Source organism: Neopelma chrysocephalum, unplaced genomic scaffold, assembly GCF_003984885.1.
Source record: "Neopelma chrysocephalum unplaced genomic scaffold, ASM398488v2 Primary Assembly neopelma1_142, whole genome shotgun sequence".
NCBI lineage: Eukaryota > Metazoa > Chordata > Aves > Passeriformes > Pipridae > Neopelma > Neopelma chrysocephalum.
Window position 1 is genome coordinate 725546 of NW_020897804.1, and position 27942 is coordinate 753487.

Consider the following 27942-nt stretch of genomic DNA (forward strand, 5'->3'; position numbering starts at 1 on the left):
CCACAGAAGCATTAATTAGTGTAAGCAGTGTACTGCTCCAACGTTTTTAGTACCTCATTATGTTCCTTGTTTGAACTAGCCAGAATTAGTCATGGTTAGAAAAGAATAATAAAAAAAATAAGCTGAAAGGTCTTAGATCTGTATTTCTTTTCTCCTTCAAAAGAAAAGAGAACAAAACAAGCAGTCTTATGTTAACTTGACACTATGGTTGTTCCCCATCTTTTACCCCCACCACAAAACACCTTAACCCTGACAAAATCCTTTTGTGCAGCACACCTTGAGTTAAGAGAGTCTTCCCAGCAGCAAAAGCTACAGAGCCTTGCTCCTGAGGAAGGCACTCATCTTCCCCCAGCTCACTACTTTTGAAGGCAGAGAAGAGACACAGAACACATACAGTGACAAATACATTCAGTCAAAAGACAATGAGTCAAAGCAATGGTTTCCAAGATATTCTTTGGCTTATATACTCTGTTGAAACAAAGGATGCAGACCTCTATATGGAAAGGGAACCCTACTGGCAGATGGCAGTTTTTCAGAACCCCCCTAGGTCTTGGTGACAAAATCCCAGCTATTTGTGAACCATAGGCTGACATCAATTTTCCTACAGAACAGAGATTTTACTGCCTCAGAATTAATGTGCCAGCCCTTCACTTAAATTAAATGGTTACTGAGCCAAAAAAAGGAGCAGCCCTGGCAAGAATCAAACTCTACATCACAAATGCAACCACAAAAGCCAAATTCTATCAGCCCATTCAAGATAAAACTTGGCAATTTACACCCACTTATAGATTAATGCCAGATTTCAAGCACGAATACCAACATGCAGAGCATGAACAAAATACCTTCAGTTCATCAACGGTATGGCTACCAGGCCGAGAGTATCTTTCAAGATCTCTCCTTTATGGCTGTCAGGAGCCTCACGCGCTTCACAAATAAAACGCTCTATTAACCACCAGTTTTGTATCACACAGAGAAGCCTGGATACCTGCTCAGGGCTGTCTCAACTCCTAAGAATCACTACATTCACAAGAAGCTCAGTGATACACCTCTATGGCCTGGTGCAGGCTGCTGCTGCAGGACCCATCTCATCATCCCTGCCAACTGTGACCAAAGGTTTAGCCATCACAGCCAACAGCTACAACTCATTCACAGCTCACATGTGCCTCACCATCATCTGAGAGTTTTCATACTGGCTAATTTCAGGGCCCTAATAAGGGGAAGGCTAGCAGATTCCCTGTTGTAAGAAAGGGAAGCATTGCTATAGGATACTTCAAAGTTTGACCCTTATTAGTATCTTGCAGAAGGTGAAACACCCTCTGCCAGCCATCTCCCCTTGCAAATAACCCCTGTTCCATATAACCACCTTTTGGGAAGGGTCCCTCTATGAAGAGGGAATGAATTCAACACTTCAGCTCCTGAAGTTATCCCAGAACAGGCAATGGAAGTATTGGGAAAGTGAAATAAGGGTCTGTCCCTTCAGGCCTGAGGAGAAGAGGTCAAGACAACCTCCACCTAATGTTTCTCAGAGAGGACTTAGAACCTAAGAGAGGCACAGCATGAGATGGTTGGGAAAACTCTATTTGTACCCCAAGCAAGCTGTAGCAGCAAAACCAGGTTCCGGTCCACCAAGGGGACACTGAGTTTCACAATTAAAATACCTGTAGATTGAAACAGTCACTAAGTAAAGATGATTTACAACAGGATTGCTAGAAAGCAGTTTGTGCTGACGTGACACAGCCACCGCTACAATGAGATGTAACACTTTTGCGGGTTGTTAACCCAACTCTCCACAGCGGAAGGTCTAATACTTCGCATACCAGAGCCCTAATCACAGCCTTCGATACAGATCAGGACAGGTTTTGGGGTTTTTTTTTCTGTACTTGTTAAGTTACAAATGTAAATCTTTCCCTTGTGATCATGGCAGAGCTTGTCTTGTCCTTACTTTCCTAATATAATCTTCCTAGCAAAGAAAATTGCATGTAATTAATGCTTCTGATATTCAGGCCAAGGTTCAAAGTAATCAACATTTGGATTAGGGGGAAAACCTGTTAATTAGCAATTTGTAGCTATTTTATTCTGCTTTGCATTTTGAGTAATTTCTTACTTCTCATAAAGGCAAAGTACTATTTTTAAGAGTGCAAATTTAGGGGGAAAAAGGCACTTCAGATTTTTAGCAACTGCCAAGTTTCTGCCTTGAGATTGTACCCAAATTCTATCATCACCTCCACTTGTTAGCAGTTACTGATGCTGCAATGTGAAAGATGCCCTTCTTCTGCTGCAGTCAGGATACTCACAAGCACCATCAAACTTTGCATTTTGCACATCAGTCAGGCTTTCCTTCCCATTTCCTTCAATTACTGAACATCAACACTACTTTGTGAGGACTTGCCTGTAGAGGCTTTCACACTTCACTGCCTGAACACTGAGCAAGGGTGGTATTTCAGAAATCAAATGCAGCTCTTTCTACTGGAAACTGTGCACCTGCATACGCAAGTGAGAGAAAGGGAAGAAAATGGCCTAAACCCCAATCATGAGCTTTGCTCTTCACTTCAGCTGGGCCAGAACTTACTTCAAGGATGGAGAGGTTCAGAATATGGTTACTGCTCACAGAACAGACCAACTTCCTGTCAGGTTCCCAAGACTACCTTTCCTTTCCCACGTGTCTCAGTCATTATTCACTACTCACACATGTAAGACTCAAAGGGAACATGTAAGGACACATTACTGCATTTTTCCAAGTTCTCCATAGCTTTATTATTGAAAAAATACTTCGCCACTGAGTCAAACTGGGACAAAATTTTGGCATCTCTGTGAATTCTTTGTGTTTAGTATTGTATTTTTACCCTTGAAAAGAGAGCAACTGTAGCAATAGGTCATTAAATAATTGGGTTTACTCATCTCAAGATATTTTGGGCACACATTTTATACTACTCCAATTTTTTTTGGCAACAGTGACTCAGACCCACAACAGTACAGGAATCAGCACATCAAGACTTCAAATTCCCAAAGTATTTTTAATTTTCTTTTGAACTCTGTGCTAAAATTCCCTTTTCACAATAACCCAAAGAAGCGCTTAAGGGATTCTTTCAGACAAACATCAACCTATTTTTAGAGAGACTATATAACAATGCTTATAAAAGCAATCCTCAGCATTACTTCTTAACCGAATGAACATGCTTTGCATACTGCAATACTTGATGTCTAAAGCCAGATTACATCAGCAACCGCCGCTGAATACTGGGTAATTGTTTAATTGCTAAATATAAGGATGAGATTTACTTTTTTTTTAACTGCTTCCTGAACTACTTTTCCTTGTTTTGTGTGAAAGGGACGTACAATGTGCATACAGATGCAAAGACTGTGGAATAACGGAGTTTACGTGATTACATTGAGTAAATAAGTGTTTGGTTTTGACAGAGGCTGCTGGGCAGGCTTAGAGGAGGAAATGTGTGGAACTCCATACACTTTACAGTAAGAGTTAAGACACTAGAGTATTAAAAGGAATTAAATTGAGTCAGCTATGTGGATTTTCTAAGTTTATATTCTTAATTTTTCCTTTTGACTGAAGCTGTTTAAAACGATTAAGGGGGGGTGGGGGTGGGCAGGAAGACAATTTGACAGAAGATTCTGTACACATACTGCCTGTACAAAATCACTTCTCAAAATGTTTTTCCTGCCACAAGACTTCCCTCAGCTGCAACACTGAGCTTCAGTTACCTTCACAGTTCACTGCACCAGCAATTAAAGTGTTCAAAGGTGAAAGGAAACCAACACAGGGAAGCACTTCTCACAGTACATCTAAATATTGAATTCAAGTCTACAACAACTTTTTAAGCATTTTTCACAACCAGGTACCTGATTCCAGTCTCAGCCACAGACCTCAGCAGAAACGCGAGCCAATTCTTCATTCCCTCTGGCTTTTCACAAAAAAAAAAAGGGGAAAAAAAAAAGTTGGATGCAGGCTGACGTACACTCAGCTTGCATATTTCTAGAATCACGTGGGTGAACTTTGCAAACAGTATCGTTACTTCCCCATCTGGATGGTTAAAATGTCACTTATTAAAAAATAAAAAAAAAAAAAAGGAAGAAAAGAGGTACTGACATATTCTCAGTTGGCATCCAACCACACTGATAACACGGTACAAGAAAGGATAGCCTGGAATTTAAAAATTCAAATGATGCTGTGGTTCGAAGAAGCAGGTGAAATCAAATACCAATGTGGATATTTGCTCCATCAACTCACCCACTTGAAGAAAAAATTTTTTTCTCCATTTACAATTTTCTCCTTCCTTTCAGACAGCTCCAAAATCAGAGTAAATACCAGTGCCAGCAAAATCATTACATTGCAATTCCAAGGAGAAAGAGGTTCAGAAATCTAAGTCTGAAAGTAAGTGGCTGTACTCATCCAATCTGCAGCTTAAGAATTTAAGTTACCATAGTAAAAACACAAAATGCTTGTCAGGACTGGCCCTCAATCAGCTGGTGACTTGGCTACTAAATGTGCTTTTTGTTTCAGACTTAGAATTAAATATTCTTTTTTAACAGCTGATCTATAAAAGCATCCTTGCTCAATGTTATCCTGGGGGGTGGGAAGGGGGTGGTGGTGTCTCTTTTTTTCTTCCCTGTAAGTACTTCCTGGCTAAAGGATGTCCTAAAGGACTAGAGCATCAATATTTGTTAAGACAAAAACTACTGCTTCATGGAGCAGAAGCAAGTTTCAAGTACTATTCACTGTGTGTTAGCAATTGCAGAGTTAACAACATTCACACTTCTGTGCTTATCAGCTTCCTTGGGACTTCTCTCCTAGATCCAATTCAGACAAAGTTTCCCTGCCCAGTGTTTAAAGGTTTAAAACAAATTTGGAAATTTAGAGTGAAAAGGTTGCTAACATTTAAGCACCTATGGTGCCCACACTGGAACGGGCTCCAACAGTCACTACTTCATCAGCCACACACCTTTTCAGACTTTTCCAGCTACCAAAGTGCACTTCTCCGTAAAAAAATTTCTTCATTTAATCAAGTCATTCAGTCTTACAAAAACACTTCTTATATCACTCATATATGCTTGTGTAACAGTCTTCTTAAGACCACAAGCTTTGGTCTTAGTCATACTCAAGACAACGATGCTCTTCTGCCATGTTCTGCTTAAGCAGTTACAAAAATAACTAAAGGGCAAATTTTTCGAGAGCCAAAGAAGGTAAGGTAACCCCTCCTGCTTCCCCTTGTTGTACTTGAGCATCACCTGCTTTATAATCTGGGATGTAGAGCTTCACATGGAAACACACCCCACTACGTACACTTATCTTAAAGCCAGGGATATACAGAATGAAAAGAAACCATGGCAGGAGATTATTTCCTTCTAATGTTTTGTTTGGTAGGCAAGTCTCCTGCACTGCAGGATCAGCAGGATTCATAAAGAAAGGGCCCACAAAGAGTGACCTGCTACTCCTACTCACTGGCTTAAGCAACATCCTTTCTTGGGTCACCTGCTATCATATATATTATGATCATATGATATGAACATATCATATAAAAAAATACACTGCATCTTTTCATGGGCAATCTAGAAGCACGTTTCCATGAGTTCTGAATGGTGTTGCCTATTAAGTTCTACTTTCCTTAAAACTCAGGACACTGCTACAATCTCAGACTTCCTGAGAGGACTTTGGAGTCAGTGATTTATATACCACACTCACCCAGGAGGAAGTGGGCTGGGCTGGGTTGGCCAAGAGCTTTCTCTAAAAAGCTTGGTGTATGCACACTCTGATAAGTGAACTCTTGAATCTTTCCAACAGACAAACCCCATCTGCCTTTTTTTTTTCTTTTCTTATTAACAAAATCTGAGCAGCTAGAGGGTCGAGGCTTTTTTAATCTAAAAACAACTTACGTAAGTCAATAAGCAGCACACAAACAACAGGTCAGGCTGTATTCAAAAGACTATCGTGCACCCACACAGAGACAGAAAAACTGACAGAGCCAATTGAGTTACAGTTAACATTTCCTTTATTTCAGTAAAAGAATTCCTGAACTGAATGAAGAGTGATATTTTGGCCCATACTGCTAGACTAGATAAATTCTTTAAGTATGCGGTGCCACAAGTGTACACAGTACTATAATAGCAAAAAAAAAAGACGGCCTGGGACAAGTTTCATTTTATTATTAGCAGGAGTTAGACGTTTCAGATAAGGATATTACGCATTTCTGAATTTGCCTGGAAAGTTAATTAAAACTATAAGAACATTTTAAAACAGTATAAAATTGCCTACAGATACTCATGATACTTTGGTAGGGAATGTGGAATAAAAACCTACATCATGTAAACATTCAGTTAACAGATTCTCTGCACTCTGAAGCCTAAGTAATACACAGAAGGAGAATAATTACATAAGAAACTTCAGTTTTCTACACAGCATGTGCTGCCAAAGAACAAAAGTCAAGCTTAGAACTTTTTTTCATGTGAAAGTAGAGCCATTGTAACAAAACTGTATGGACTGGTGGCCAATGCAGGTCATGTCAAATGTTAAAGTCTTTAGCAGAGGTTTAGCAAGAAACAAGTCCAACTACTTGCAGCGTTCCACAAAAATTGTCCCCCTGACTGCTTACTGATGCTTTCAAACAAGGGAAAAAAATAATCTACAGGCATATAGAAACACAGGAAACAACTGTGTGCTAAGTCACAGGATGTAAGGTGGCACTATATATTAAATTATCCTTGAGCACTGTTCTGAAGAGAAAATTACATTTGAAGGAAGCTAGAACAAAATGCTAGAAGCACACTGGTTTCGTTTAACCACCTGCAAGGTTAACTGCAACTGTTTTTTCTTTAGGGCAGTAGTTTGCTTAAAATAACATGAATTCCCTCTTCCTTCCTGTTCTCAGGATCTCAAAGACAGTTATTTTTACCTTCAGTAAGACTGCCCAGAACATTTTAGTGGTATACTGTAGGACAACTAGACTCCAGGGTTGACAAATGGAGGTGAGGTACTTTTTGAGTTGCAAGCTGTGCGTGTCTCATGACTGCCTTATCAAATACCTTACCTTTTAAGAACTGTACGTGTTTTTTCCATTGTGTATACATGCTAATACCCATTGAAAATGCAGATAAAGCAAATCTGTCTCAAATCAGTAATGAGAAAAAAATACATTGTTTGATACGCAGAAAAACAGCATTAAAGCTTGCATTACTATAATTTGCATTGTCAGGCCTCGGAAACACAAGAATCTGCAGCTATAACCGGCAACTGAGCTTGTTTTGACACTGGATGTTACAAAAGGAAGAAAGAATTCCCTAAGGTGTGAGGAACTCAGGATAAAAGCAACCCCTTCAAAATCTTTCACAGGCTTCTTTAAGCTGCCATCTGCTGGTCAGCTCATATTTGAGGAAGGTGTGATGAATGACAGGCTGGCTAACTTGGAGAGTATTATATGTGCTTTATTTTGACCTCTCTTAGAAAAAAATTACAGTTTTTTTGACAAAGTTCATAAGTATCTAGACTCTACATGATACTATGACACTTATCTGCTGTCAACGTCATCCAATTTAATGAAGCCAGACAACAATCACAAAAATTGATTGAAAAGCTAAAGCAGATATGTTTCATGCAAACACACCAAGTGTGCCAATAATCCAGAAGTAACAGTAATGTAAAGTCTTCTTTATTTATTAAAAAAATACTGGTTACACTCTACTGGCACCTACTACATTATTGGGAGGTGGAGGGCCAAGGTAAAAAAAGAAATTAAAATACACCACCTGTATCTTTTCTCTCAAATATCATGTGCTTCTGGATGGTTACACCAAGTCTTACACAGGCAGTAAAAAACTACTACGAGCTTTTGCAGACTCTGAAGTGTTGAGTATCTTTCTCACATCTGGCCCTTCCAGTTGCTCATTAAGAATTATAAACAAAATCATATTTCACATAAGTACTGGAGGAAGTTACCACTGGTGTCAAGTGCCTAGAAGTAAAATTACTTTGTTTCAAAATTAAATGCACGTATGAAATTCATTTATTCCTGTACCTTACTAACTACTTCTGTCCATCCATCTTAAAACAACTTCAAAGCCCAATTTTTTGAAGGGAGTGAACGCCTACCTTTAATCTCTGATATGTCAGGTCTATAAATCTCTGCTTGCGTAAGTCCACACCCCCACTCCTGTCTCTCTCCCAAAGTAATTTATCAATTGAAAATTTGGCCTTCCTGATTTTATAGTATTTCAAATAAACGCCATTTAAAAAATACCCAAATAACAACAAAAAGTATCCAAAATATTTTTGAAAATGTCAAATAAGGTGCATCTTTCAAACAAGAAAGAACCGAGCACACCTTTCCTAGAACCTGGTTGCAAAGGACTGACATATAAGGGGTGTGCAGATAAAACAACAGATCTTGACAAATAACAGTCATATCCAGGTTCCATTCTGGAACAAGCTGTCCACAAATAGCGTGGGAGGAAAAGAAAGGAAAGAAAAAAAAAAAAAGACCAGAATCCTCTTAGTATACACCTTGTGGAGGTGCATGTGGAATATGCAGAATTTTTCCTGTATTTGTTAAGAGAGCACCTAAACCAACAGTTAAAGTATTACAGTGAACACAGAAATATAAAAGTTAATCATTAAATCTATTTAATGTTGAGAAGTATTACATCCTATTCAATAAGCTGTGCAAGGCTTTCATCATTACCTGATTGTGTTTATTTTTTAAACCCTTTCCCTCAACACTGGAGAAGGTTTTTCTCTAGATAAATCCTCTCAGGCCACACATATTTAGCCATTTAGACAAGTGCTAAATAATACAAAAGGGAAAAAAGTTTTTAGAGCTACCCACATAATCCAAAATTTCTGTCTTTCCTTGTTTTGTAGAACAGACCAATATAAAGTTCAGAAACACATGCCTGACATTTTTGCTTTATTTAAAGGCAAAATATATCTAATACAGGAAACAAACTAGGCCCAGTCCTTGGTTGGTCCAAGTTCAGGTCAGTGTAGCTTTAAACCAAACCAAGGATCTAGCCCACTAATCTACTTCCCCCTGCACCCAGTCCCCCAAAAAAATCTCTGTTTTTTGACAAGGTGTACTTTCTGTTATGCTGTTTGGGACTTTTTTTGTACTTTAAGCCTTTCAGACTCTTGAAAACAATTCACTCACTTTCTAGTTTGTGTATCTGTGTTCTGTGAGCAGCGTATGATGTAAATTTTTCTCACATCTTTTACTGCTTAGCAGTAGCTGAGTAAATTAAAGTTAAGTCTTAAAATTTCTATCTCAGCCTATATAACCATATGCTTTCTCACATATGAACCATTACGTTACAACATCAAATCCTACAAAAATGAGCCTTTTGTTAAGAAAGACTTCTGGTAGTTCATTTTATAATCACAATATCTAGAAACATAATAATCTTTCTCCTGAGTACACAATATTTAGAGATGCATATTTAGAGCCAAAAAAAAAGATAGTAAAAAAACCCCTTAAACTGGTCTGGCTGAATAGATGGTCCCAAACAGAAACAGCTTTGACATATTTTTACTAATGATCCCATCAGTAAAGCCAAACCAGAAGAAACTGGTAAGCCAAAAGATGGGAGTCTCTTAATTGAGAGAACAAAGTATTACTTTACTTGGCTGTTGCTACGGACATTATTTCCTGTGGGACTTCCTTTGCTTGTTTTATAGGGGTACAGGAGGAAGAATTTATTTTTTCTTTTTTTAGTTAAAATGTTTTTCCAGTTACAGTTAAGATATACAGCCATTAACATGCAATCTTTTTTCCCCATAAACTGTTTACTGAACATTATGTCTAGGTATTTTAACTGCATTCATCACAGTGTCTAAGCACCTCATGCATTTGTTAGGGGATATGAGAGTCTGTAGGAGAGCTGGAAGCCCTACTCCCTTGTTAGCAGGCAAGTACTTTCTCTACAGCTTTTGTAACACAAACTGGGTGAAGCTGTTTGTCTATGGATATTTGACTAAATCCTACCAACTACGTCTCTGAACCCACCTGCAAAACAGCATGCACGCTTCACCCTCATGCTGCCACTCTTTGGCTGACTGGGTTTAATAGTGTAGATGACTTGGGGAATGGTTCAATGGATTGTATGAATACACTTCTGGTACATACATTTCATTTGTTGTATGTCAATTGGGAAGAATTACAGTTCCAAATATGCAGAGCCAAGACTAGGATTTGCAAGTATCAAAAAGATACATCCTCCACTGCCTGTTTAACTCTACTGGGGATGGAGCTATTTGCATCACAGAGAAATAGCACTTAAACAGCCTGAAAACTAATTTGAGCTCAAAGGGGCTCTGCTCAGGAGACTGTCCAGTTCTAGATCAAACAGAGGATTAGGAAATTTGCTTCAATATAAAAGCTATGGCAACATGACAATATTGAGTTACATAATGTAACTAATGTAGTACACTTACATAAAAGTCTGTAGAAGAAAATACAGAACACACTGGCATTGTACTTTGCCTCTAATAGAAGGTTACAATTCTAAAACGTTGTTGGTAAATACAATAAAAACCACAATAATACCTCGATGTCCCCAAATCAGACGTTTGTGTTACAATAAATGAATTTGCAATGCACACATTAACAGGTTTCACTGAGGCCAAAACTGTAAGTTGTCTAGAGCACCAACGTTAGAGAATTCGCCTTTGATTTTTGTGTTTTGTTTTTGTTTTTGTTTTTTTAAACAAGATTCACACCTGATAATTTCCGTAATTAAATGGCTGTGTGCAAACACCACTTTTTTTTTACCTCATTCTCAGTTAAGGAAGCTGAAGGAGATGAACTCTTGCTAAAAGCAAGAGTTGAAGATTCTGCTGCTGAAGCCCGATTTCGCTTCTTCAGAGGTTTACATGCATCAGACAGATTTTTCGTTGCTGTAAAATAATTTTGGTTTACAAAGTGAAGTTTGGAACTTTAAAATGTTATCTCCCTGAAGCCACTTAAAAATATTCCTTCAGAGAAAGGAAGGAATTATTTAGGTAGGTCTTCTGGGCACGTAAGTAGGGCTGAGCAAACATGAAGTTTCTGAAACCATGTGTTTCGGCTTGATTTTAAAAATAAAGAGGCTTCCATTGATCAAATATCTGATACAAATGGCTAAGAAATGTTTGTTTTCTCAATTTTTTTTTCTGGCTCATTTCTATTCAAATCAAAATATCTTGTGATTTATGACCTCTTTAAAGCAGAGGTAACAGTTATATTAGAAGGCCTACGTGATCTCATCACAATCTGAGTACCACTAATACTTTATTAAGGGAAAGGTTATATACAGGAGCCAAGAACCAGACATTAACTATGGCACGTCACCACTTCTACATCATGCAGAACTTGCTGAAGCTCAGTTGTCTTTGGCATATCGTTGTGATACCTAAAGAGACATGCTCTGACAGAAGTTACCTTGAACTTGAGCATCATAAACAAGTCTGACTTTTGAGTTTTGGTCCAAGAATTAGAATCCCCTCTCATGCTCCACACTGCCTCCCATCAAGCATCATTTAAAAGGACTAAAATCCCACAGTAACTGATGACATTGATGGTCACTGCACTTGTTTCACTGGGGCAATGGACAATGACAAACTGGAGCAGTAGGATTTGTATCCCTGCTGCCAAGAGCACGAGGCACCAGCTTTAATTTGGTGCCATCAAATGGTGAACTTGTGAACTGCTGCTCTCAATCAGCAACGCACAATTTCAGTCAAGGACAACGTTGCAAAATGGTAGTGAAGGAAGAGGACATGCTCCCCCCCAGATGTGGCACAATGCCTGCAACTGGTGACTGCATCAGCAAAATTTAGCGGCTGCCTCAGACAACCTGGTTATTTTAAAATTACTGAATTGAAAAAGTTACATTAAAATTTATTCTGACCACATTACCTGACTGGTTCTTTTGTGAAGAGGAGGTTTCTGTGACCTTAGAAGAGTTTGTTTTTGCTGTTTTGTCATTGCTTGTCTCCCTCTGTCACAAAAAAAAATATGAAAAAATAAAAAAACTCCTAATTTATGAGTGGTTGGATAAAACTGGCAATTAGTTCTGGATTTATATTATTAAAAAGTGTCTTCACAAATATATGAATGGTAATGTAGTTAAGCTAGCCCCATTTAAGTGAATTTTAAAACTCATTTACAGCACAGGGTACAAACCCATAAACAACTGAGAAAAATTAAAGAACATAGTATTCCAGTATCCCACTTATCCATCCCAAATTCAGCATATCAAAGAGGGGAGCTCTAAATGAACATAAACCTTGTACAGTTATCCTTACTATTCTTTATCTAAACTAGTCAAAGTAAAACCTTCAATTATTAAAGGTAAACTGCAGAATTAGTATAGAAATTTGAGAATAAACCCTGTGCAGGAAACTTTATGTCTCAGAGAGGCTTGCTTTCAACTCCACAACTTATAGCAGTGCCATTTTTTAAATTACTATGGTTAAGATTGTTTCAGCATTTCCAAAATAATACACTATTTTCAAGGGAGAATGAACACCACCTAAATTTCCTCCACATTGAGAATTCATCATTAAAAGTTTAGGCTGAGAACTGGGAAAGTTTTTGTCAAATCTTTGTCAAAATTAAGACACTGTTCCTTACACATGCCACTATTTTTTTTTTATTTTTTGTATGTTACAAATTCATTCAAGTTACTAAAACTGCAGCCAAGAGTGCTTAATCCTTACAGATGCTCACCTGATGAAGAAGAACAATTCTAATGAACACAAGGTTTTACACACTTTTTCAGTCTTCATCTGACAATGAGTTTTACAAAAGATGTGCAGGTGAACACCTCTAAGGCCAGAGAACTGGTTTCCTTTGTAAAAATAAACATGAATGGCTACTGAACTACAGATGTGCTGCACTGTGCTTTTACTGACTTCTGACAGGCTAAGCTGCCCTACCACTAATGCCACCGGAGGCTCCCAATATCAGTTTTCTAAGATTACTGTTACACTTCTGTGCAAAAAGGAAAGAAAAAAGGGTGTCAAGAGGATGGTGCCAGACTCTTTTCAGTGGTGCCCAGGGACAGGATGAGAAGCAGTGGCCAATAAACTAATATACAAGAAGTTTCACCTCAACATGAGGAAGATTTTCTTTACTTTGAGGGTGGCAGAGCACTGGGACAGGTTGCCCAGGGAGGTCGTGGAGTCTCCCTCTCTGGACATATTCCAAAGCCACCTGGAACTGTTCCTGTGTCACCTGCTCTAGGTGACCCTGCCTTGGCAAGGGGTTGGACTGGATAATCTCCAGAGGTCCTTTCCAACCCTAACTCTGTGAAAAGTCATTTACATTTAAAGTACGCTTTATAGAACCCCCATTCTGTTAATGTGCATTTTATATACATCATCAAAGCAACAATGAACAAATTAGTTTTTCAAAACTGCCCTATGGGTACTTATGACTTGGTCACTATGTGTGAAAACATTCAGATTTTGCAAATAAGGATTAAGGACAAAAGCAGAATATAAGACAAAACAAGTAAAACATCATGAAATAAAGGCTTCAAAGCTCCTCCTATCCAAAATTATTGCAACTAAAGCCTGCAGGTAAACTGGGAATAGCAGAAGGAAGGTGTATGGTTAGTGTTTTTGAATCATTACATAGACACTTTCACTGTCATTCACGAAATGTTTTACTAAGCAGCAGCACATACAGCTGGAAGTACCTTGGGCTCGTGAAGGTAGGAGAAAGGCTAAGAGATAATTCCTAAAAGAAACTGCAAAGCAACCATTCTACCATATCTACCTTTCTGTGGATCAAAAACCCTGCTATATCCAGTTAGAGTTTCCAAATTGCCTAATATTTACACGTAACAGATTCCTTGTACCAGAACTTCCTAGTTCTGATAAACAGATTGGGTAGAGGACAACACTTTTTAAGTGCACGTTACTGGGTCAGTGTTACTAGTGGGAAGTATCTCATGGGAATCGTTCATCTCATTTACTTATTTTCCTATTGATATTCACATCTGTGTCCCAGCATCAGACACCAGAACCTCCCATGCACGTGATCTATACTGCAGCCACATTTCATTCTACTTGTGATAATGCAGACTAATGGTAGTGTATGAATGCTGGTGGGATAGTAAAGTACCTTTAGCACACTTAAAACAAGGACTTCATAGCAGGAATTAATTACAATAAGTAGACTTCATTATTCCATGGGCCTACTGCACTATAGTACATTCACATCAATCAGATGAGTTTAAAAAGGTCTGAAAAACTGCTCCTACTCATCATAAGATGACTATTTCAACAACTAATGTGCTAGAGCAAGAAGTACAAAAACCAGTTTTGGCCCTTCTTTCTGCAAAGGTAACAACATTACAATTATCTCTGTCCCTTGCTAATCAGCTCATTAAGCTTGGCTATCTGAAATTCTATTTGGTTTTTTTATAACAAACTTTAAACAAGTTGTCTTAACATCCACAGTATCAACAGAATTACTAAAGTAACCCGCCTACCAAACAAATTGACATCTACAAATTTTTTATTTAAAAATAAACCTATTACCTTTCCTTATATTAAGTTGTTTCATTTAACTGCTTGCTGTACCATCAAAGTTCTGAGACAAGGTCTGTGGAACTCACACTACATAATAATACTGCAATAACATATGTGAAAACATGTGTGAGATAAGCTTTCCACACAAGTAAACCCCATGAAGTTCACTGCTCTACATGCATGACTAAATAAACCTGTGCTTAGGTCTCCAGAAGATAAGTATTGTGTCCTTATACACAGTTTTAGTGATCTGTGTAAGGAAAAGTCTCATCCTCACAAGCAAGCTAACCTGAAAAGGAGCCTGTGATTTGTGTGATATACAATAATTTTACTGCATAAATATAAATTTTCTGCAGTTTCCTAACTTAAGAAATGGGTCAGCATGCCACCCTAAAATGTTCTGTAGCCTTCCAGTTCATGAAGTTTTTCTGTTTTGTTTTATTTGCTTTCCCCTCTCCTGACTTTTGTCTAAAACAAGTATTGACTAAAGGTATTTTGTTTTTTACATTCCTGTAAAACTGAACTCCAAATCAGGAGGAAAGAAAAAGAACTACAAAGCATGACAACATGGAGAGGTCATGCCTCCCCTCTGCACATTCCTTCAAGAAACAGATTTTCTGAGTGACATGTTTGCCACAGTTTAAGTCATACCTCCATCCTCAGAACCAAAGAAAAAAATCCTACAGTGATAAGCTCACATGTATCTGAATATTTACAACAGTTTGGTATGACATAGTACTTTTTTTATCCTGGAAATGGAAATGCTGACAAACTTAACTACAGCAATGTGACTGGTGCTGCTATAAATCAACCCAAACAAACCAACAACATAATTACCTTCCGATTATTCTGTTTATCCATCCTGAGTCTTTTCCTAGGTGCTTCCTGAACTTCAAAATCTTCTGTAGGTTCCTTTGTCCTCTTTTTTTGGTTTCTTTTATTTCCATGTAAATTACCTTGGGATGGGGGATGGGGGAAACTTACATGAAAAATAATCTAAAACCCACTTTGAAATTATTTTGAACTGATCTAGTTATTTAAGGTACTTTTCTCTCAGTCATTATCTTTAAAACATGGTTAAACATTAACACAGTTTGATGACCTCTTAACACTTAGGATCTAGCTTCTGGTGCTGAAGACTAACTCTAGAACACATCCAAATCAACTCCTTCATACTCAAGTTATTTTAGAAAGATGAGTCTACCTGTATAAGCACTAGTTGAACACCTGAATGTTACTGCCCAACATTTATTTAACATCACGAGGCTGCACGTGATTGATCTACACAGCTTTTAACTCTCCTGTCACTGTTATCACTAAAATTAGTTTGTAAGTCTCCTCCTTAAGTCTACTTTAAGTTCTTCAGCTGTTACAGATGAAGATACTGGCAACATCTGTTAAGAGGCCTCTGAAAAAGACAAGTTATCACCATCCATACAGATTGATTCTCTTTCTGGTGTGGCAATTCCAGACTCTCTCTAACAAGCTTACTTGTATTTTACAAGAGACTGTAAGATCCCTTTATGAACCAGAATCCTATGAACAGAACCACATTGGTCATTTTAAACCACAAACTCATTCACATATTTAGATGATTGTTCACTGTACAGTTTAAGAAGCTGCTAAATTACAACCGGTCAGTGAGTAATCTACATACCCCTGCCACAGGCTCAGCTATTGTTTGCACCTTAAACACACAGGTAAGGGTTTAGGAAGTGGTCTGTTTCATCAGGATGAAATGACAACATCGTTACACTCTCCAGTACTCTCTAGTTTATGAAGCTACAGAATATTATTAGTATGAAGATGGCAAGCTTCAGGGGCACAAATACGTTAACTTAGAATTGCCCTATAGCTACAAGCATTCTATTCCAGTGGGAACAAATATCTGTAAATATTAAAAATATAGCAACTTGAAAATATGGATAATTTTCAAATTAATGTTCTTATCTAAACAATCTAGAATATATTCTACGATCAGACTCTGAATCCACAAAGCAGACTGAAATGGCTCCAGGAGAACCTGCTACTTACAAAAAGCCAGCAAAAGAAATCCCACAATATTTTTCCAAGTTTAAGATAAGAGGATTTGAGTAGGGGAACAATTGAACTGACATATTATCATCTGTAGATAGCTATAAATGTACACAATATATGTACTAGAAACACCTGGTACAGGTACAATTTCAATTACATTTCTTGCAATATGACACTGAGGAAGGTGAACAAAATTCAGCACTACAGTGTTAAGATATTTAATTTGGGATCCATTAAAGTTCTAATGTCAAGTAAGACAACATCTGAGATAAAATAAAGAGATTATGATACGTGGGCGATTACATAAAAAAATACACTCAATAGCTACTTATAATGATGAGCTATTTGCACACAACACAAATTTCAATTACTTCTGGATCTTGATCTCCTTTTAGGTGAGTCTTGAAACACTTTACGTTTGGCCTCTCCAATATTCTTCAATGATGAACCTTGAGAGATACAGAATGTGTTTTTTTTTTAAACTGATATCCAAATATTTAACACTTAAAATTTTAAGTTAAAAACTTTTCAATTTTCCACAAAATGATGTTATTTCACACACACACACAGTTAACAAAACTGACTGCCATTTTTATACAAGTTTTTCCAAGTCTCACAAACTTTCAAACACTCCCTCTCATTCTTGTCATTGCCCAAAGCAGCACCTGTTGGCTTCTAATACTTCCATAGTAAGTCTTCTTAGAGTGCTGTAATGCTATTTAAATTTGAAAAATTATAGCTAGTTAAATTTGATAAAGTTCATGCAAATGCCAAACTATCTTCCTCCCTTCTCAAATGACTCCAAACCCCCTCAAATATTTTGCAAAATAATCGAGACTGTTTATCAAAACCAAACACCAGAAAACAGCAACAAAAAAATAAAAACAGGAAAAAAATAAAGTAATTGCAATCTTGTACAAAGTCCTAAAAACTTTGAGTAGCACAATAAAATGCCAAATGGATGAAGGTTTCAGAATAAAGTTCAGAATACTTCTTCCTGAGTTGATGATGATGTGAAGTAATACACTTTAGGTATGTATCAGGAAAAGGTGTAGCACTGATTAAATTTTTTAAACCACTTCTAGCTGTTCTATAGAAACAACACCTCAAATTTTACTAGTAGTAACACTTCATCTTCCCACCATCCACTTGTAACAGGCAGTGGATGCAATGGCAGCTGCTTATGGGCAGAAGAAGAATGAGAAACCAGCAATGTCTAAACAGCAGAAGGTTTACATATAACAACTTTTCAGAACAATGAGCAAGAAATGTAGACTTCGTGGGTTGCGTTTATTGTAACCATTGGCATTCCTTTGCTATTGGCACAAACACCAAGAATTAAAACTGGAAAACAGGGAAAGCTGTTTTCCCTACAGGGTCTCAAATATGTGCTTAGTTTAACGCCACTATGTATATCAAATTTAGTTAGAGTACACTAGCACAGTTTTACGTTTACCAGAGTCTTCTTCAGATTTGGGGGAGGTCACTATGGCAAACTTTGTGTTATAGCGAGCTTTCTGTTTTTCACTAAGCATGTTCCACTGCGATTCGAGCAATTCTTCAATCTCCTCACTTGAAGCATCTGGATGTTCAGCAACCACCTATACATGCAGAAATAGGGTTGAATTAAAAAAAGTGGACCATTGAAAAGAATGGTGAACACATTTCCATCACTCTGGAAAACTGGATACAACCAAGTTATCTAACATTTCTAGACAGAACTAGAATAAAACCTTCTGTATTCAGCTTTTCTTTTAATAAGCATTTCTTTCTCTGTGTCTCTAAAAAAATAATCCATGAGAGTATTCAGAAGTATTAAGACTAATTTTGGAAGTATCTATTTGCATTTTAACATTCAAAAAACCAGAGTAAGTGTAAATCTTGTCGTCATTCAAAAAGATGTGTATGATTTCTCAACGAAGTTTAAATCCATACCACAAACGACAGACAAGCAATACTGGAGTATAGAAATCCATCCATTGTCATAGAAGAACTCATTAAACACAAAACTCAGTACACCTATCTCAGTAGAGAAATTTACACAAGCTACCATCTGATGCAACATCTTCCCATATTAATTCATCATTTTATATTATGTATATGAACATTAGGAACTCAAAAGCTGTGCATCTTTTCTTAATACTGTGAGCAGGACACATAATATCCATCAACATGGAATTTAAGAGAGTTTCTAGAGGTTTATTCAACACAAACAGAAAATCCAGTATTAAAACCCAGAAAAAAAAATCCTCCCAAACTGCTTCAGTATTCCCCTACTTCTACTGAAGGAAAACCAGATTGATTAATCATAAAAGTCAGAAAGCTCTAAATTGTACAGAATTGAAACAGTACTTTTAAAAACAACCCTTCTCATCTTATTATCCAGTGCTCTTCAAAATCCTATTACTGGAGTGATGCAACCAACAGCCCGAAAACATAGAGCAAAATAAAAACTAGGACAAGAAAGCCAAGTGTTCAAACAGTAACACTGTTCAACAGAACAGAAATACAGTTTTTCTGATAAGTGGAAATTATTAAACCTAATTTCTTAGAACTTAATGCCTTTAAACTGCACTTCCTGTTATCAAACAGGATACAAATGTGAGTGATGCTTCTCCAGGGGTTAGAATAGTTGCAGTACCATCCTTCCACTGGGATTAGTCAGTGTCTAATATAGAAATCTATGCTGTAATTTTTCTCCTGGTAGAGTACTGAGAATTTTCTTGCTTCTATCTGGCATAACTCACCTGTATAAGGCTTGAAGAATACAACTATCTTTGAAGGCCTCTACTCAAAGTTTGATTAAAATCCACCAATGTCAAAAAAATTCTTGAAGGAGGGGGACATAGACAGACCCACAAGATACCCCCTCCCACAAAATCTTACTTCAGGAAATGAAATTAGCATCAATTTTGACCATTGCTGCCAAGTATACAGCTCATTGTGCTGAATTAGGGCACAGAGCTATTTAACTCTCTAAGAAATAACTAGATTTGTTCACACAAATGAGATAATTTTTAACATCATCTCCAGTCTCACCAAAATACCAATAAAAATAACTTTTAACTGACTAGGAGTGCTGTGAAATGACAAGGAAAAGACAGTCATGGTTCTTAACAGTGAAGGGATCCTTGCAAATATAGCCTCCAAGGAAAATGCCCAGCAGTCTTCTCAAAGTCTCCACACTGTAACGCTCAATCCCGGCACACATACCAGAAATGATGTACTGGGTACCTTGATGTACACAAAAATCATGCACTTCTCTCAGGTACTTATTCTAACTATGCTCCACAACACAAGGGATATCTTTTGCTAGTTCTGGGAATTAACATCACTAAAGGTGTGGATGTGGTAATCAGACCAGGCACATCTTAGCTCATCCAAGCAAACAGTATCACCTTCGCTCTTATTTGTCTTGATATCCAACACTGCCTTACACGTGCAGAAATCTTTAACTGTGAACCCTGCTGGCCAAATTATTTCTTAACTTTCCTCAAAACAGACTCAAGGCCCAGTGTAAACAGTACAGCTGTCTGCCTCACTGAATAATACCTTTATCTCCAGTCAGACACTCCTCTCTAATGATTACTATGGTTGTATTTCATAGACGAAGTGCACAAGAGAGCCAATAGTACAAATACATCTTCACTGCTCTGGTAACAGCACAAAACACTTAATGCGTCACTGCAACCACAAAAGTGCTCCAAGCTTTCAGCACCTCTCTCAGGGAAGTGTGCCTCTTAAATCATAAAAAACATTTTCCAGCAGTTAAATAAAAATAATAAAACCAGGCCAATATATGAACCCTACTACAGAACAAAGCCAGATTCCGAGCAAGACACAGCAGAAACGGCTCTACTTTCAAGAGAGCTCACGATTATTAGAGGCCCCAGAAGAGAATTCTTCAGTCATACCTTTCATTCACTTCCATCCCTTCCCAAGACTGGGGCCAGAGAGCCTCTTCTGGATACACAGCTTTCCTTTTTTCTAAGTTTGTACATGCAAATACTAAGACAGCCATACACTACACTCTCTGATGCCACTAATACAAGTGGCTCAAAACCAGGTCTGTTTTTTAGCTGTTTATCACTCTTTCTAAAGTATCAGAACATCTACAACACAATAAAACCAACGCTTGGGTGGAAGGCAAGATGTGCAAGCTGGACCAGATAAACCTAACAGAAGGGGAAACTCCAAATACTAGTTCAGATACAACATCCACCTTCCACCAAAGGCACAAAACTGCCATTTTAAAAGCGACATAACAGGCAAAATGCATGAGTATCTAAATTGGTATTTCCTCACTTTGCCAGTTAACTTTGAGTCAGTAGAAAGGAAACACAGGTCCTCCTGCCCTGATGATCAGTGAGGGGCGTCTGCAGCTTTTGTAATCTAGTTCTGTTCTACCCACAGAAGTGTTTCTGTATCTGTTACAACGGATAACACAATCAGGCAGATTTGGGATTTCATGACTGATCTCATTAAAAAGTATTCTAGGCAGTAATGGTAGGATGTCCTCTCTCTAAAGATATGTAATATTTTGAAACTTACTTCCTTCTGCTTTAAACTTTGTGCAATACTAGATCACTATCATCGGTGTGAATTTCAAGTTTACACAAGCCTTTCAATTTCCCAAAATGACCCTGAAGACAAAGCATTACCTCAATTTCAGATACTGTAATAGTCTTCACATTCTCCATCTAATAATTTGAGAATTACAGTATAACCACAGCAGAGAATGAAGCCTGATAACTGGCACAGAAAACAGAAGTACAACATCGGAGGCTCACCATGTTTGGTTAAGGCTCCATAAAACAGGTCCTCACAACCTCATTTCTTCCAGAGACGCAATTTCACGTCCCTCAATATTGCACAAGACTTCCCACTACACACGTTAAAGGCCAAGGAAATTCCCTCTTGCAACATCACTTACAGAAGAACTGGAAACAGAACTCGTGTCTCCAGCATGAGACAGATGATTTACTCATACAGCTTCTCATGATTAGTATGTCCAAATCTGTATTTAATAGTCTGGTTAAAACAACGTTTCCTCTGCAGAGCCAGAAAACTGAATTGCCAATGCTTTTCTCAATTTAACCAAAGTCACTAGAAGGTTTATGTAATGCTGTGCTCATTTTCATTCTCAATATTAGCTTAAGTTTCAATGATCTAAAAAGATCTCAAGTTGAACCACAACTAATTGACTTCCATACAATAGAATCTGCTTTTCAATATTTCTTTATGAAGTTGGTATCTATTAATGTTTTGTAACATAAATATCCTATGACAAAGTCAACAGTTCAGTAGCTATATAGTATGACAAAGTCACCACTAACTTTCTGATCCTGAAATATGTAACAGTACAAGAAAACACAAGGAATCACTCTAACTTCAATGCATGGATTAGTACTGCAAATGGAGCAGAAGGTCGCAAGGAAGAAAAATTACGGTCGTGATTTTAAAGTAATGAGCTAAAACAGCAGTACTGCTTTTATACTTTTAACAGTCTTCCTAAAAAAGGTTTGGAGTATAAGCATCTCAAGAGGACCTAGTTTCTGTCCCAGCAGGTTGCACACTTTACAGTGGTTTTCACAAGCTTTGGTAAAATGCTTCTTTTGAAGCTCAGCAAAAAGTTCCAGGTAGGTAAATGAGGTTTTGAGGTGTTCAGAGGTAAATGAACACACCAAAGGAATTAACCCATGTCTTCAGAAAGAATGTACAAGCTATCTACAAGTAGATTGCCATAAATAGCATAATCTTTGTTATATTTGCTTGAGTGTGTACGTATGCATATCTATTATATTTTACATACATTAAATAAAAAATATGGATAATACAAAGGACTATTAGATTATGTGGGAAGATACTAACACAACTTTGGCTTAAGGTACAACAGCATTATCACCATCTTGTTCATACTGCTCATCTACATTCCCCTCCTTCTCTATTTCTGTCTAGACTGAGATTTGAGGCAGGCATACCTTGTCAAGCCCAGAGTATTATGGATTCTGCAGTAATAACTATTTTTTGTTTACTAAGGCAAAAAAGTTACTTCAAGTACAGAAATGAGAAGAGGCAATCAACAACAGTAACAGCCAGAAGAGACTAACCTCATCTCTGTGCTTCTGACAAAAGACCAAAAACTGAGATACTGCATCGCCCTTTCTGCTTCGCGGAGTAGACGCCGGAGTTTTCTTTCTATTGAGAGGGGAGCCTATCCCTCTTTTGGATTCTGCCTGATCAGATGACTTTTGAGGAGTAGTATTCTTATCCTCCAACTGACTGCTTTCTTGTGTATCATCAATGGCAGACAGTTTTGATGTCCTTCTCCTCCTCTTGTTAGGAATGCCAGACTCCTTCATCGATCTCAGGTTTGGAGTGGTTTCTTCATTTGAGTAAGATGACTCATCTATCTCCTCTGGCGGTTCCTCAGTAATGCCAACTTCCTTTGCCACTCGAGGATTAAGATGAGGTCTGTCCCTAACATAGATGAAGGTGTACTTGGCCTTCCGTTCTTCCACTGTCATGCCAGCTGCTTCACTCGCTTGCTTCACACCCATCTCCCACTGTGGCCGCAGCTTCCCCGACACAGGCTTTAACATCTGCAAGAGAAACTGGCAGAGTGAGAAACTTGTCCACTTTTCGTTTCAAAATGCCAACATCAATATAAAACAATTCCAAGAGACTAAGGGTAATGTAGATCTACAATTCAGGAGGTTCAAATGGAATTGTATTTGACGGTACTGGTACCACGCGTGAATCAGTGACAAAGCAGAAGAGTACTGATTTTTACTGAATAATAAACAGTGGCAAATCATCCCATCCTTTGCATCTGTAAATGAAATGTAAGACTACAGGTCTCTGCAAAACAAGCTGTCTTTAAGCTTTCTAGAATATCTATTTATATCTGTACATACCTGTAACAGCAAAAGAAAAGGCTGCAAATCTTGTCTGACTTCGTAACCTCTTACCTTTATTTTCTCTGCTTTAGTGAGGGCTTGTCTTGCACTTTCCTGGCATAATTGTTCAAATTGGTCTTTTTCTTTGAAAGGCACAAGGCTCTTCTCAAATATCCAAGCTCGCTCTGGGACATCTCCAAAAAACTGAACGTGATATTGACGAAAACTCTTTTTCTGTCCTGAAAATTAAAACCAAATGAATTTAAAATACAACTTTGGTTGTTCTCTTCACTTTTGGACTGGAAGTCTGTTTGAAAGCTGCTACAGTTACCATGACAAAAGCACAGTACAACTGGATAACCTTTCAAAAACCCACTTAACCAGCCTGAAAGTCTCTGAGATATAATCTATGAAGTCTGACACAAAAGCCCAATAGTTTAATTTCCATCAACAATACGCTTGGCTAAATTAACTCAAGGTTACAATCACCTGTCACCGTTTTCCATGTATATTAACTTACATCTAGGTCTGGATGTTTCTGAAAATGCATTGAGCACTCATTTCTCAATGAACATTGAGAAAGTTCCAAAGCGTGGATAGCCTGTATACTCAGCCTCATCTCTGAGTCACCTAAACTTTCTTTTAATATTCTTAAACAGAAACACATACTTCAGCTAGTTTTAACCCTTGCAATCACAACTTCATGTCAGCCAATATTTTTCAGGAATCAAAGCAATAAATAAAATAGATTTGGGTGGCGGTAGGGAGAGTTCAAAGATAAGAGAATAATTCTGAAACCTAGGCAAGAAATTATTTATTCTTCTAAAAATAAAAATATTCCTTTTTTTCCTAAAAGAGAAAAAAAAAGAAATATTGTCTCACTGTGGAATAATATAGGCATGCAACCTTCCCCTTCTAAAGGTCTCAGTTGCTCTACAGAGAATGGGGAAGACAACACCTTCAAAATTCATCGAAGAGTTCACAGTTAACAAGGAATTTCTAAAATGCAGAAGTAAGAGATCAGATTTAAGATGTCCTCTAGCACCTCCTTCATTAGAACTGGCAGATTGGCTGTCTCAGTGTTCAAATTAGGGACTCATTTAAAAATGGAAAAAGTTTTAGCTGTGATGACCTACATTTTTGTGTTTGCAAATTCAATCCTGTTGTATCAGTTACCCTCCCTAGATTATCTATGGTTCCTCCAGCGTTGCCACATTAGTCAGTCTAACAGAGTCTGGGCAGCAGAGGAACTCGGGTAGGGATGGTTACACAGAAAGAGCAAATAGCAGTCACAGTTCTATTACAGGGGTCTTCAAACTAGGTCTAGATTCTACCAGGTTATTCATACACTGCATGTCTTCTGGTTTAATCAGAAAACACATCTAGTGGATAGCTTAATGCACTGTAACTGGGATGTTTCTAGACTTAGAAAGAACTTTCTTTCCATGATGACTAAAGCAAACAGTTATTTTAAAAGGGGCTTGATCTTAAGATGTGGCATCTGGAAAGGTAATATGAAATCAACCTAACTATATGAGCACAATGTAATGTTTTACAACAATTAGAAATATACATATATATAAAAACATATATGAGAACTACAAGAACAATAATGACTCACTTGAGATCAGATATAAGAATCTAAAGGAATGCCATAGGGAAAGTCTTGGGATTGTATACATCACACATCCAATCCACTAGTATAATACATGTTCCAGTAATGCACAGTCAGAAGTGCACAGTAATTCTCTTGCACAATAATTACTCTGTCCTCATTAAGAAAATGCTTTTTGAATAGGAACTACAGAGGTTCGATGACTTATTCTATGATGAAATAAGGGGTAATGTTTGCATTTTACCAGGATGCCCTGGCTGCAGACAGAGATGCCACAGAATAAATTTACAACCACCTGTAAAGATCTGCCTTGTAGTGCAGGACATCTGTAATTGCCTAATTAAGGAGACTAAATAACAGCGCCTACCACTGGAGTCACAGAACCTAGTTGTGAATCTTCAGATATCTTTTGTGAGTTGAATTTATATCAATGCTCTTGGATAAAATAATGAAATTCATTAATGGTTGTTATATAGCAAAACAAATTTTGGCTCACATAATCCTGAAATAAGTTGTTGAAGATTTGGAAGAGTGTTCTGGGAACCCACTACTTCTACTGGTTTTTTCTGTATCCGAGTGTCTGTGGTTGACCACAGCCAGAGACAGGACACTGAGTGAGATGGAGCATTAGTCTGACTCAGTACGGGCTTTCTTACATAAAGTATATTTTCTGCAAGTTGAAAGTTGCTAATTTTTCTCAAGCCTAACCAGCTGGAAGGATGAAATAAAGCATCAGCTTCCAGAAGTTCAGACTGCCCAGAAATGAGAAATACAGAGACCTAGCTCAGTATTTCTACAACTCCCAGATAAAAGAACTCTTCTGTTTGGAAAAGGAGACTTTTGCAAGTGCCTCAATATTAAACAGTAGGTGGAAGGTAAGACTGGAAACATCTACTGATGGAAATACACACATCAGTGTGCATTTACCAGTTATGGTGGCTGCCCAGACCCACTCCAAATTCCCAAAGGAAAAGGCAGGCCCAAGTCAACTCCAGAGCAAATATGAGAAATAACCATCACCCATGTTACTTCAAAGAAATGGAACTTAACATCTCAAAGTATGTGGGCCCTTCTTTCTGGTAGTACTCCACAGGTTGCATTCAGACATAGGGGACTGGGTTTTGCTGGATCTACTTCTATAAAGAGCTACCACAAAGATTCTTGGTAACAAAACATAAATTTTGCACCTTTCAAGGGACAGAGTAATTCAGTTAGGAACAAATAAACAGCTTTATTACTTTCAAAATCCAGCTCTTTATGTCATAATAGACCTAATAATCCAATGAATAAAAATCCCAGGGACTGCCTGATCCAAACTCTGAAAGACTTTTACAAGGAAAATTTGTCTGAGGAGTCTATAATAACCATTCTAGCAACTGTATTATGAATGCTTGAAAGGTTCTCAAGAAGCCATTTAGTTTACTACCAATGTTGGATCTAGCTATAATCCTAGAAATATATTCATTCAATTTGCTCTTAAAAACCTCCTATGAATGAGATCACACCATTTCTCCAGGCAATCCACCCCAATGCTTCACTACCTTTAGCCGTTCCAAGTCTTTCTTAATGTGTAGTCTAAATATTCATTGCTCTTAAGCTTCAAATGTTTCAGCTTTCAGAATAGAGAACAAAGGTGGAAATGAGATTACAAAATTGTACAGATTCCTACTTAAAAATTTCATTAACACTTGATAGTTCCTGCATTTAAAATTGACTAATATTGTCTGCAGATAACAGTATTGACTCTATTAATCACAGAAAATTTAGCTGCCTGAATTCTGGATTCTTTTAATAAAGTACAATCATCAAGAGTATTTAATTCCCATTACATTTCGATAAAATTTTTAGCCCATATCACTTATCCAAGCACCTCTATAAAAACAACGGAAAGCACCATCAGAGACATTTTTTAACAAGACTCCACAGTTTCACAGATCACAACTTTGATACCTTTCAGAGAATGTTCAGTTAAAAGACACAGTGGGAAAAAAGTTCCCTCTGTTATATCCTCAAGAATGGTGTTTACACGATTTAAACATTCCTGTTGACAACAAGGAGCTGATTTAGTCACTGATCATCTGAACAGACGAAGAACAGAATTTTTCCAAAATGACGATTATGTATACCTGAAGAAATCTGATTTTTTTTTTAGCATCATTGACATACCTTTTAGTTTAGTGTAGGAATGGAGAACAGGATCAGCAGTAACCATACATGGCCACCATGGGAAACCAGACACTTTTGACCACACTAGATCTCCTACATTATACTTCAACAGATGCACTTTTTCTTCTTTGGTGGTACTTTGAGTCGGATCTCTCTTAGCAGGAGCCTTAAATGATAAAAAAAAAATAAATAAATTCAAACTGATCATTATCTTTCTTCAGATAAGCACCAGGATTACAAATAGCACCAAAAAAGCCAAATTACAGTTAGTATTCTGTTTAAACATTCTTATTATATGTGAAAACAGAGGGGTAATGGAAGGAAGAAAATAAGAAATAGTTCATCAGAACAAAGTGCTGTCATGTTTGCTAACAAACAATAATTGCATTTCATGCGTAATAAAAAACTTTAGATCATAACTTTTGTTCTCTCACAGTGAAAAAAAAAATCATGTTCCAGTTATGGGTTTGGTTTTAATTAGAAATATTGGCAAGTAAGCTGTGGTTTGCCTTTATCTTTTCAAATAACTGCTGAGAGACCATCAGGAAGGCTTACTTTAATTTCAAACACATTAAGTGAGCACTGGATGTACGTGTGGAAGAGCCAACCTCCCTCCGTATTGAATATTACTAATCAAGTTAAGTGCTATACACACACGTGTGCTCTTAGATTTAGAAAAATAAAAAAAATTCCCAAACTAGAGTAGAGTG

The 27942-nt window shown here is 37.5% G+C and overlaps 1 protein-coding gene across 4 annotated transcripts in view; it reads right to left on the reverse strand.

Annotated features, from left to right (window-relative positions):
- Window positions 1-27942, reverse strand: part of NSD2 (nuclear receptor binding SET domain protein 2) — a 76167-nt gene that overhangs the window by 18697 nt on the left and 29528 nt on the right. For 3 of the 4 annotated variants that reach the window (XR_003536884.1, XM_027699950.1, XM_027699949.1), the window contains exons 3-10: window positions 27233-27398; window positions 23524-23690; window positions 22663-23154; window positions 18009-18153; window positions 16924-17001; window positions 15353-15471; window positions 11892-11973; window positions 10767-10891 (exon numbers count right to left, since the gene is read on the reverse strand). Coding sequence is in view for 3 of the 4 variants with exons in the window: in XM_027699950.1 (XP_027555751.1) it covers window positions 10767-10891; window positions 11892-11973; window positions 15353-15471; window positions 16924-17001; window positions 18009-18153; window positions 22663-23154; window positions 23524-23690; window positions 27233-27398 (1374 nt within the window). In the remaining variant the exon portion in view is untranslated. The remainder of the gene's footprint in view (window positions 1-10766; window positions 10892-11891; window positions 11974-15352; window positions 15472-16923; window positions 17002-18008; window positions 18154-22662; window positions 23155-23523; window positions 23691-27232; window positions 27399-27942) is intronic. The other variant, XM_027699951.1, reaches the window with a different exon arrangement.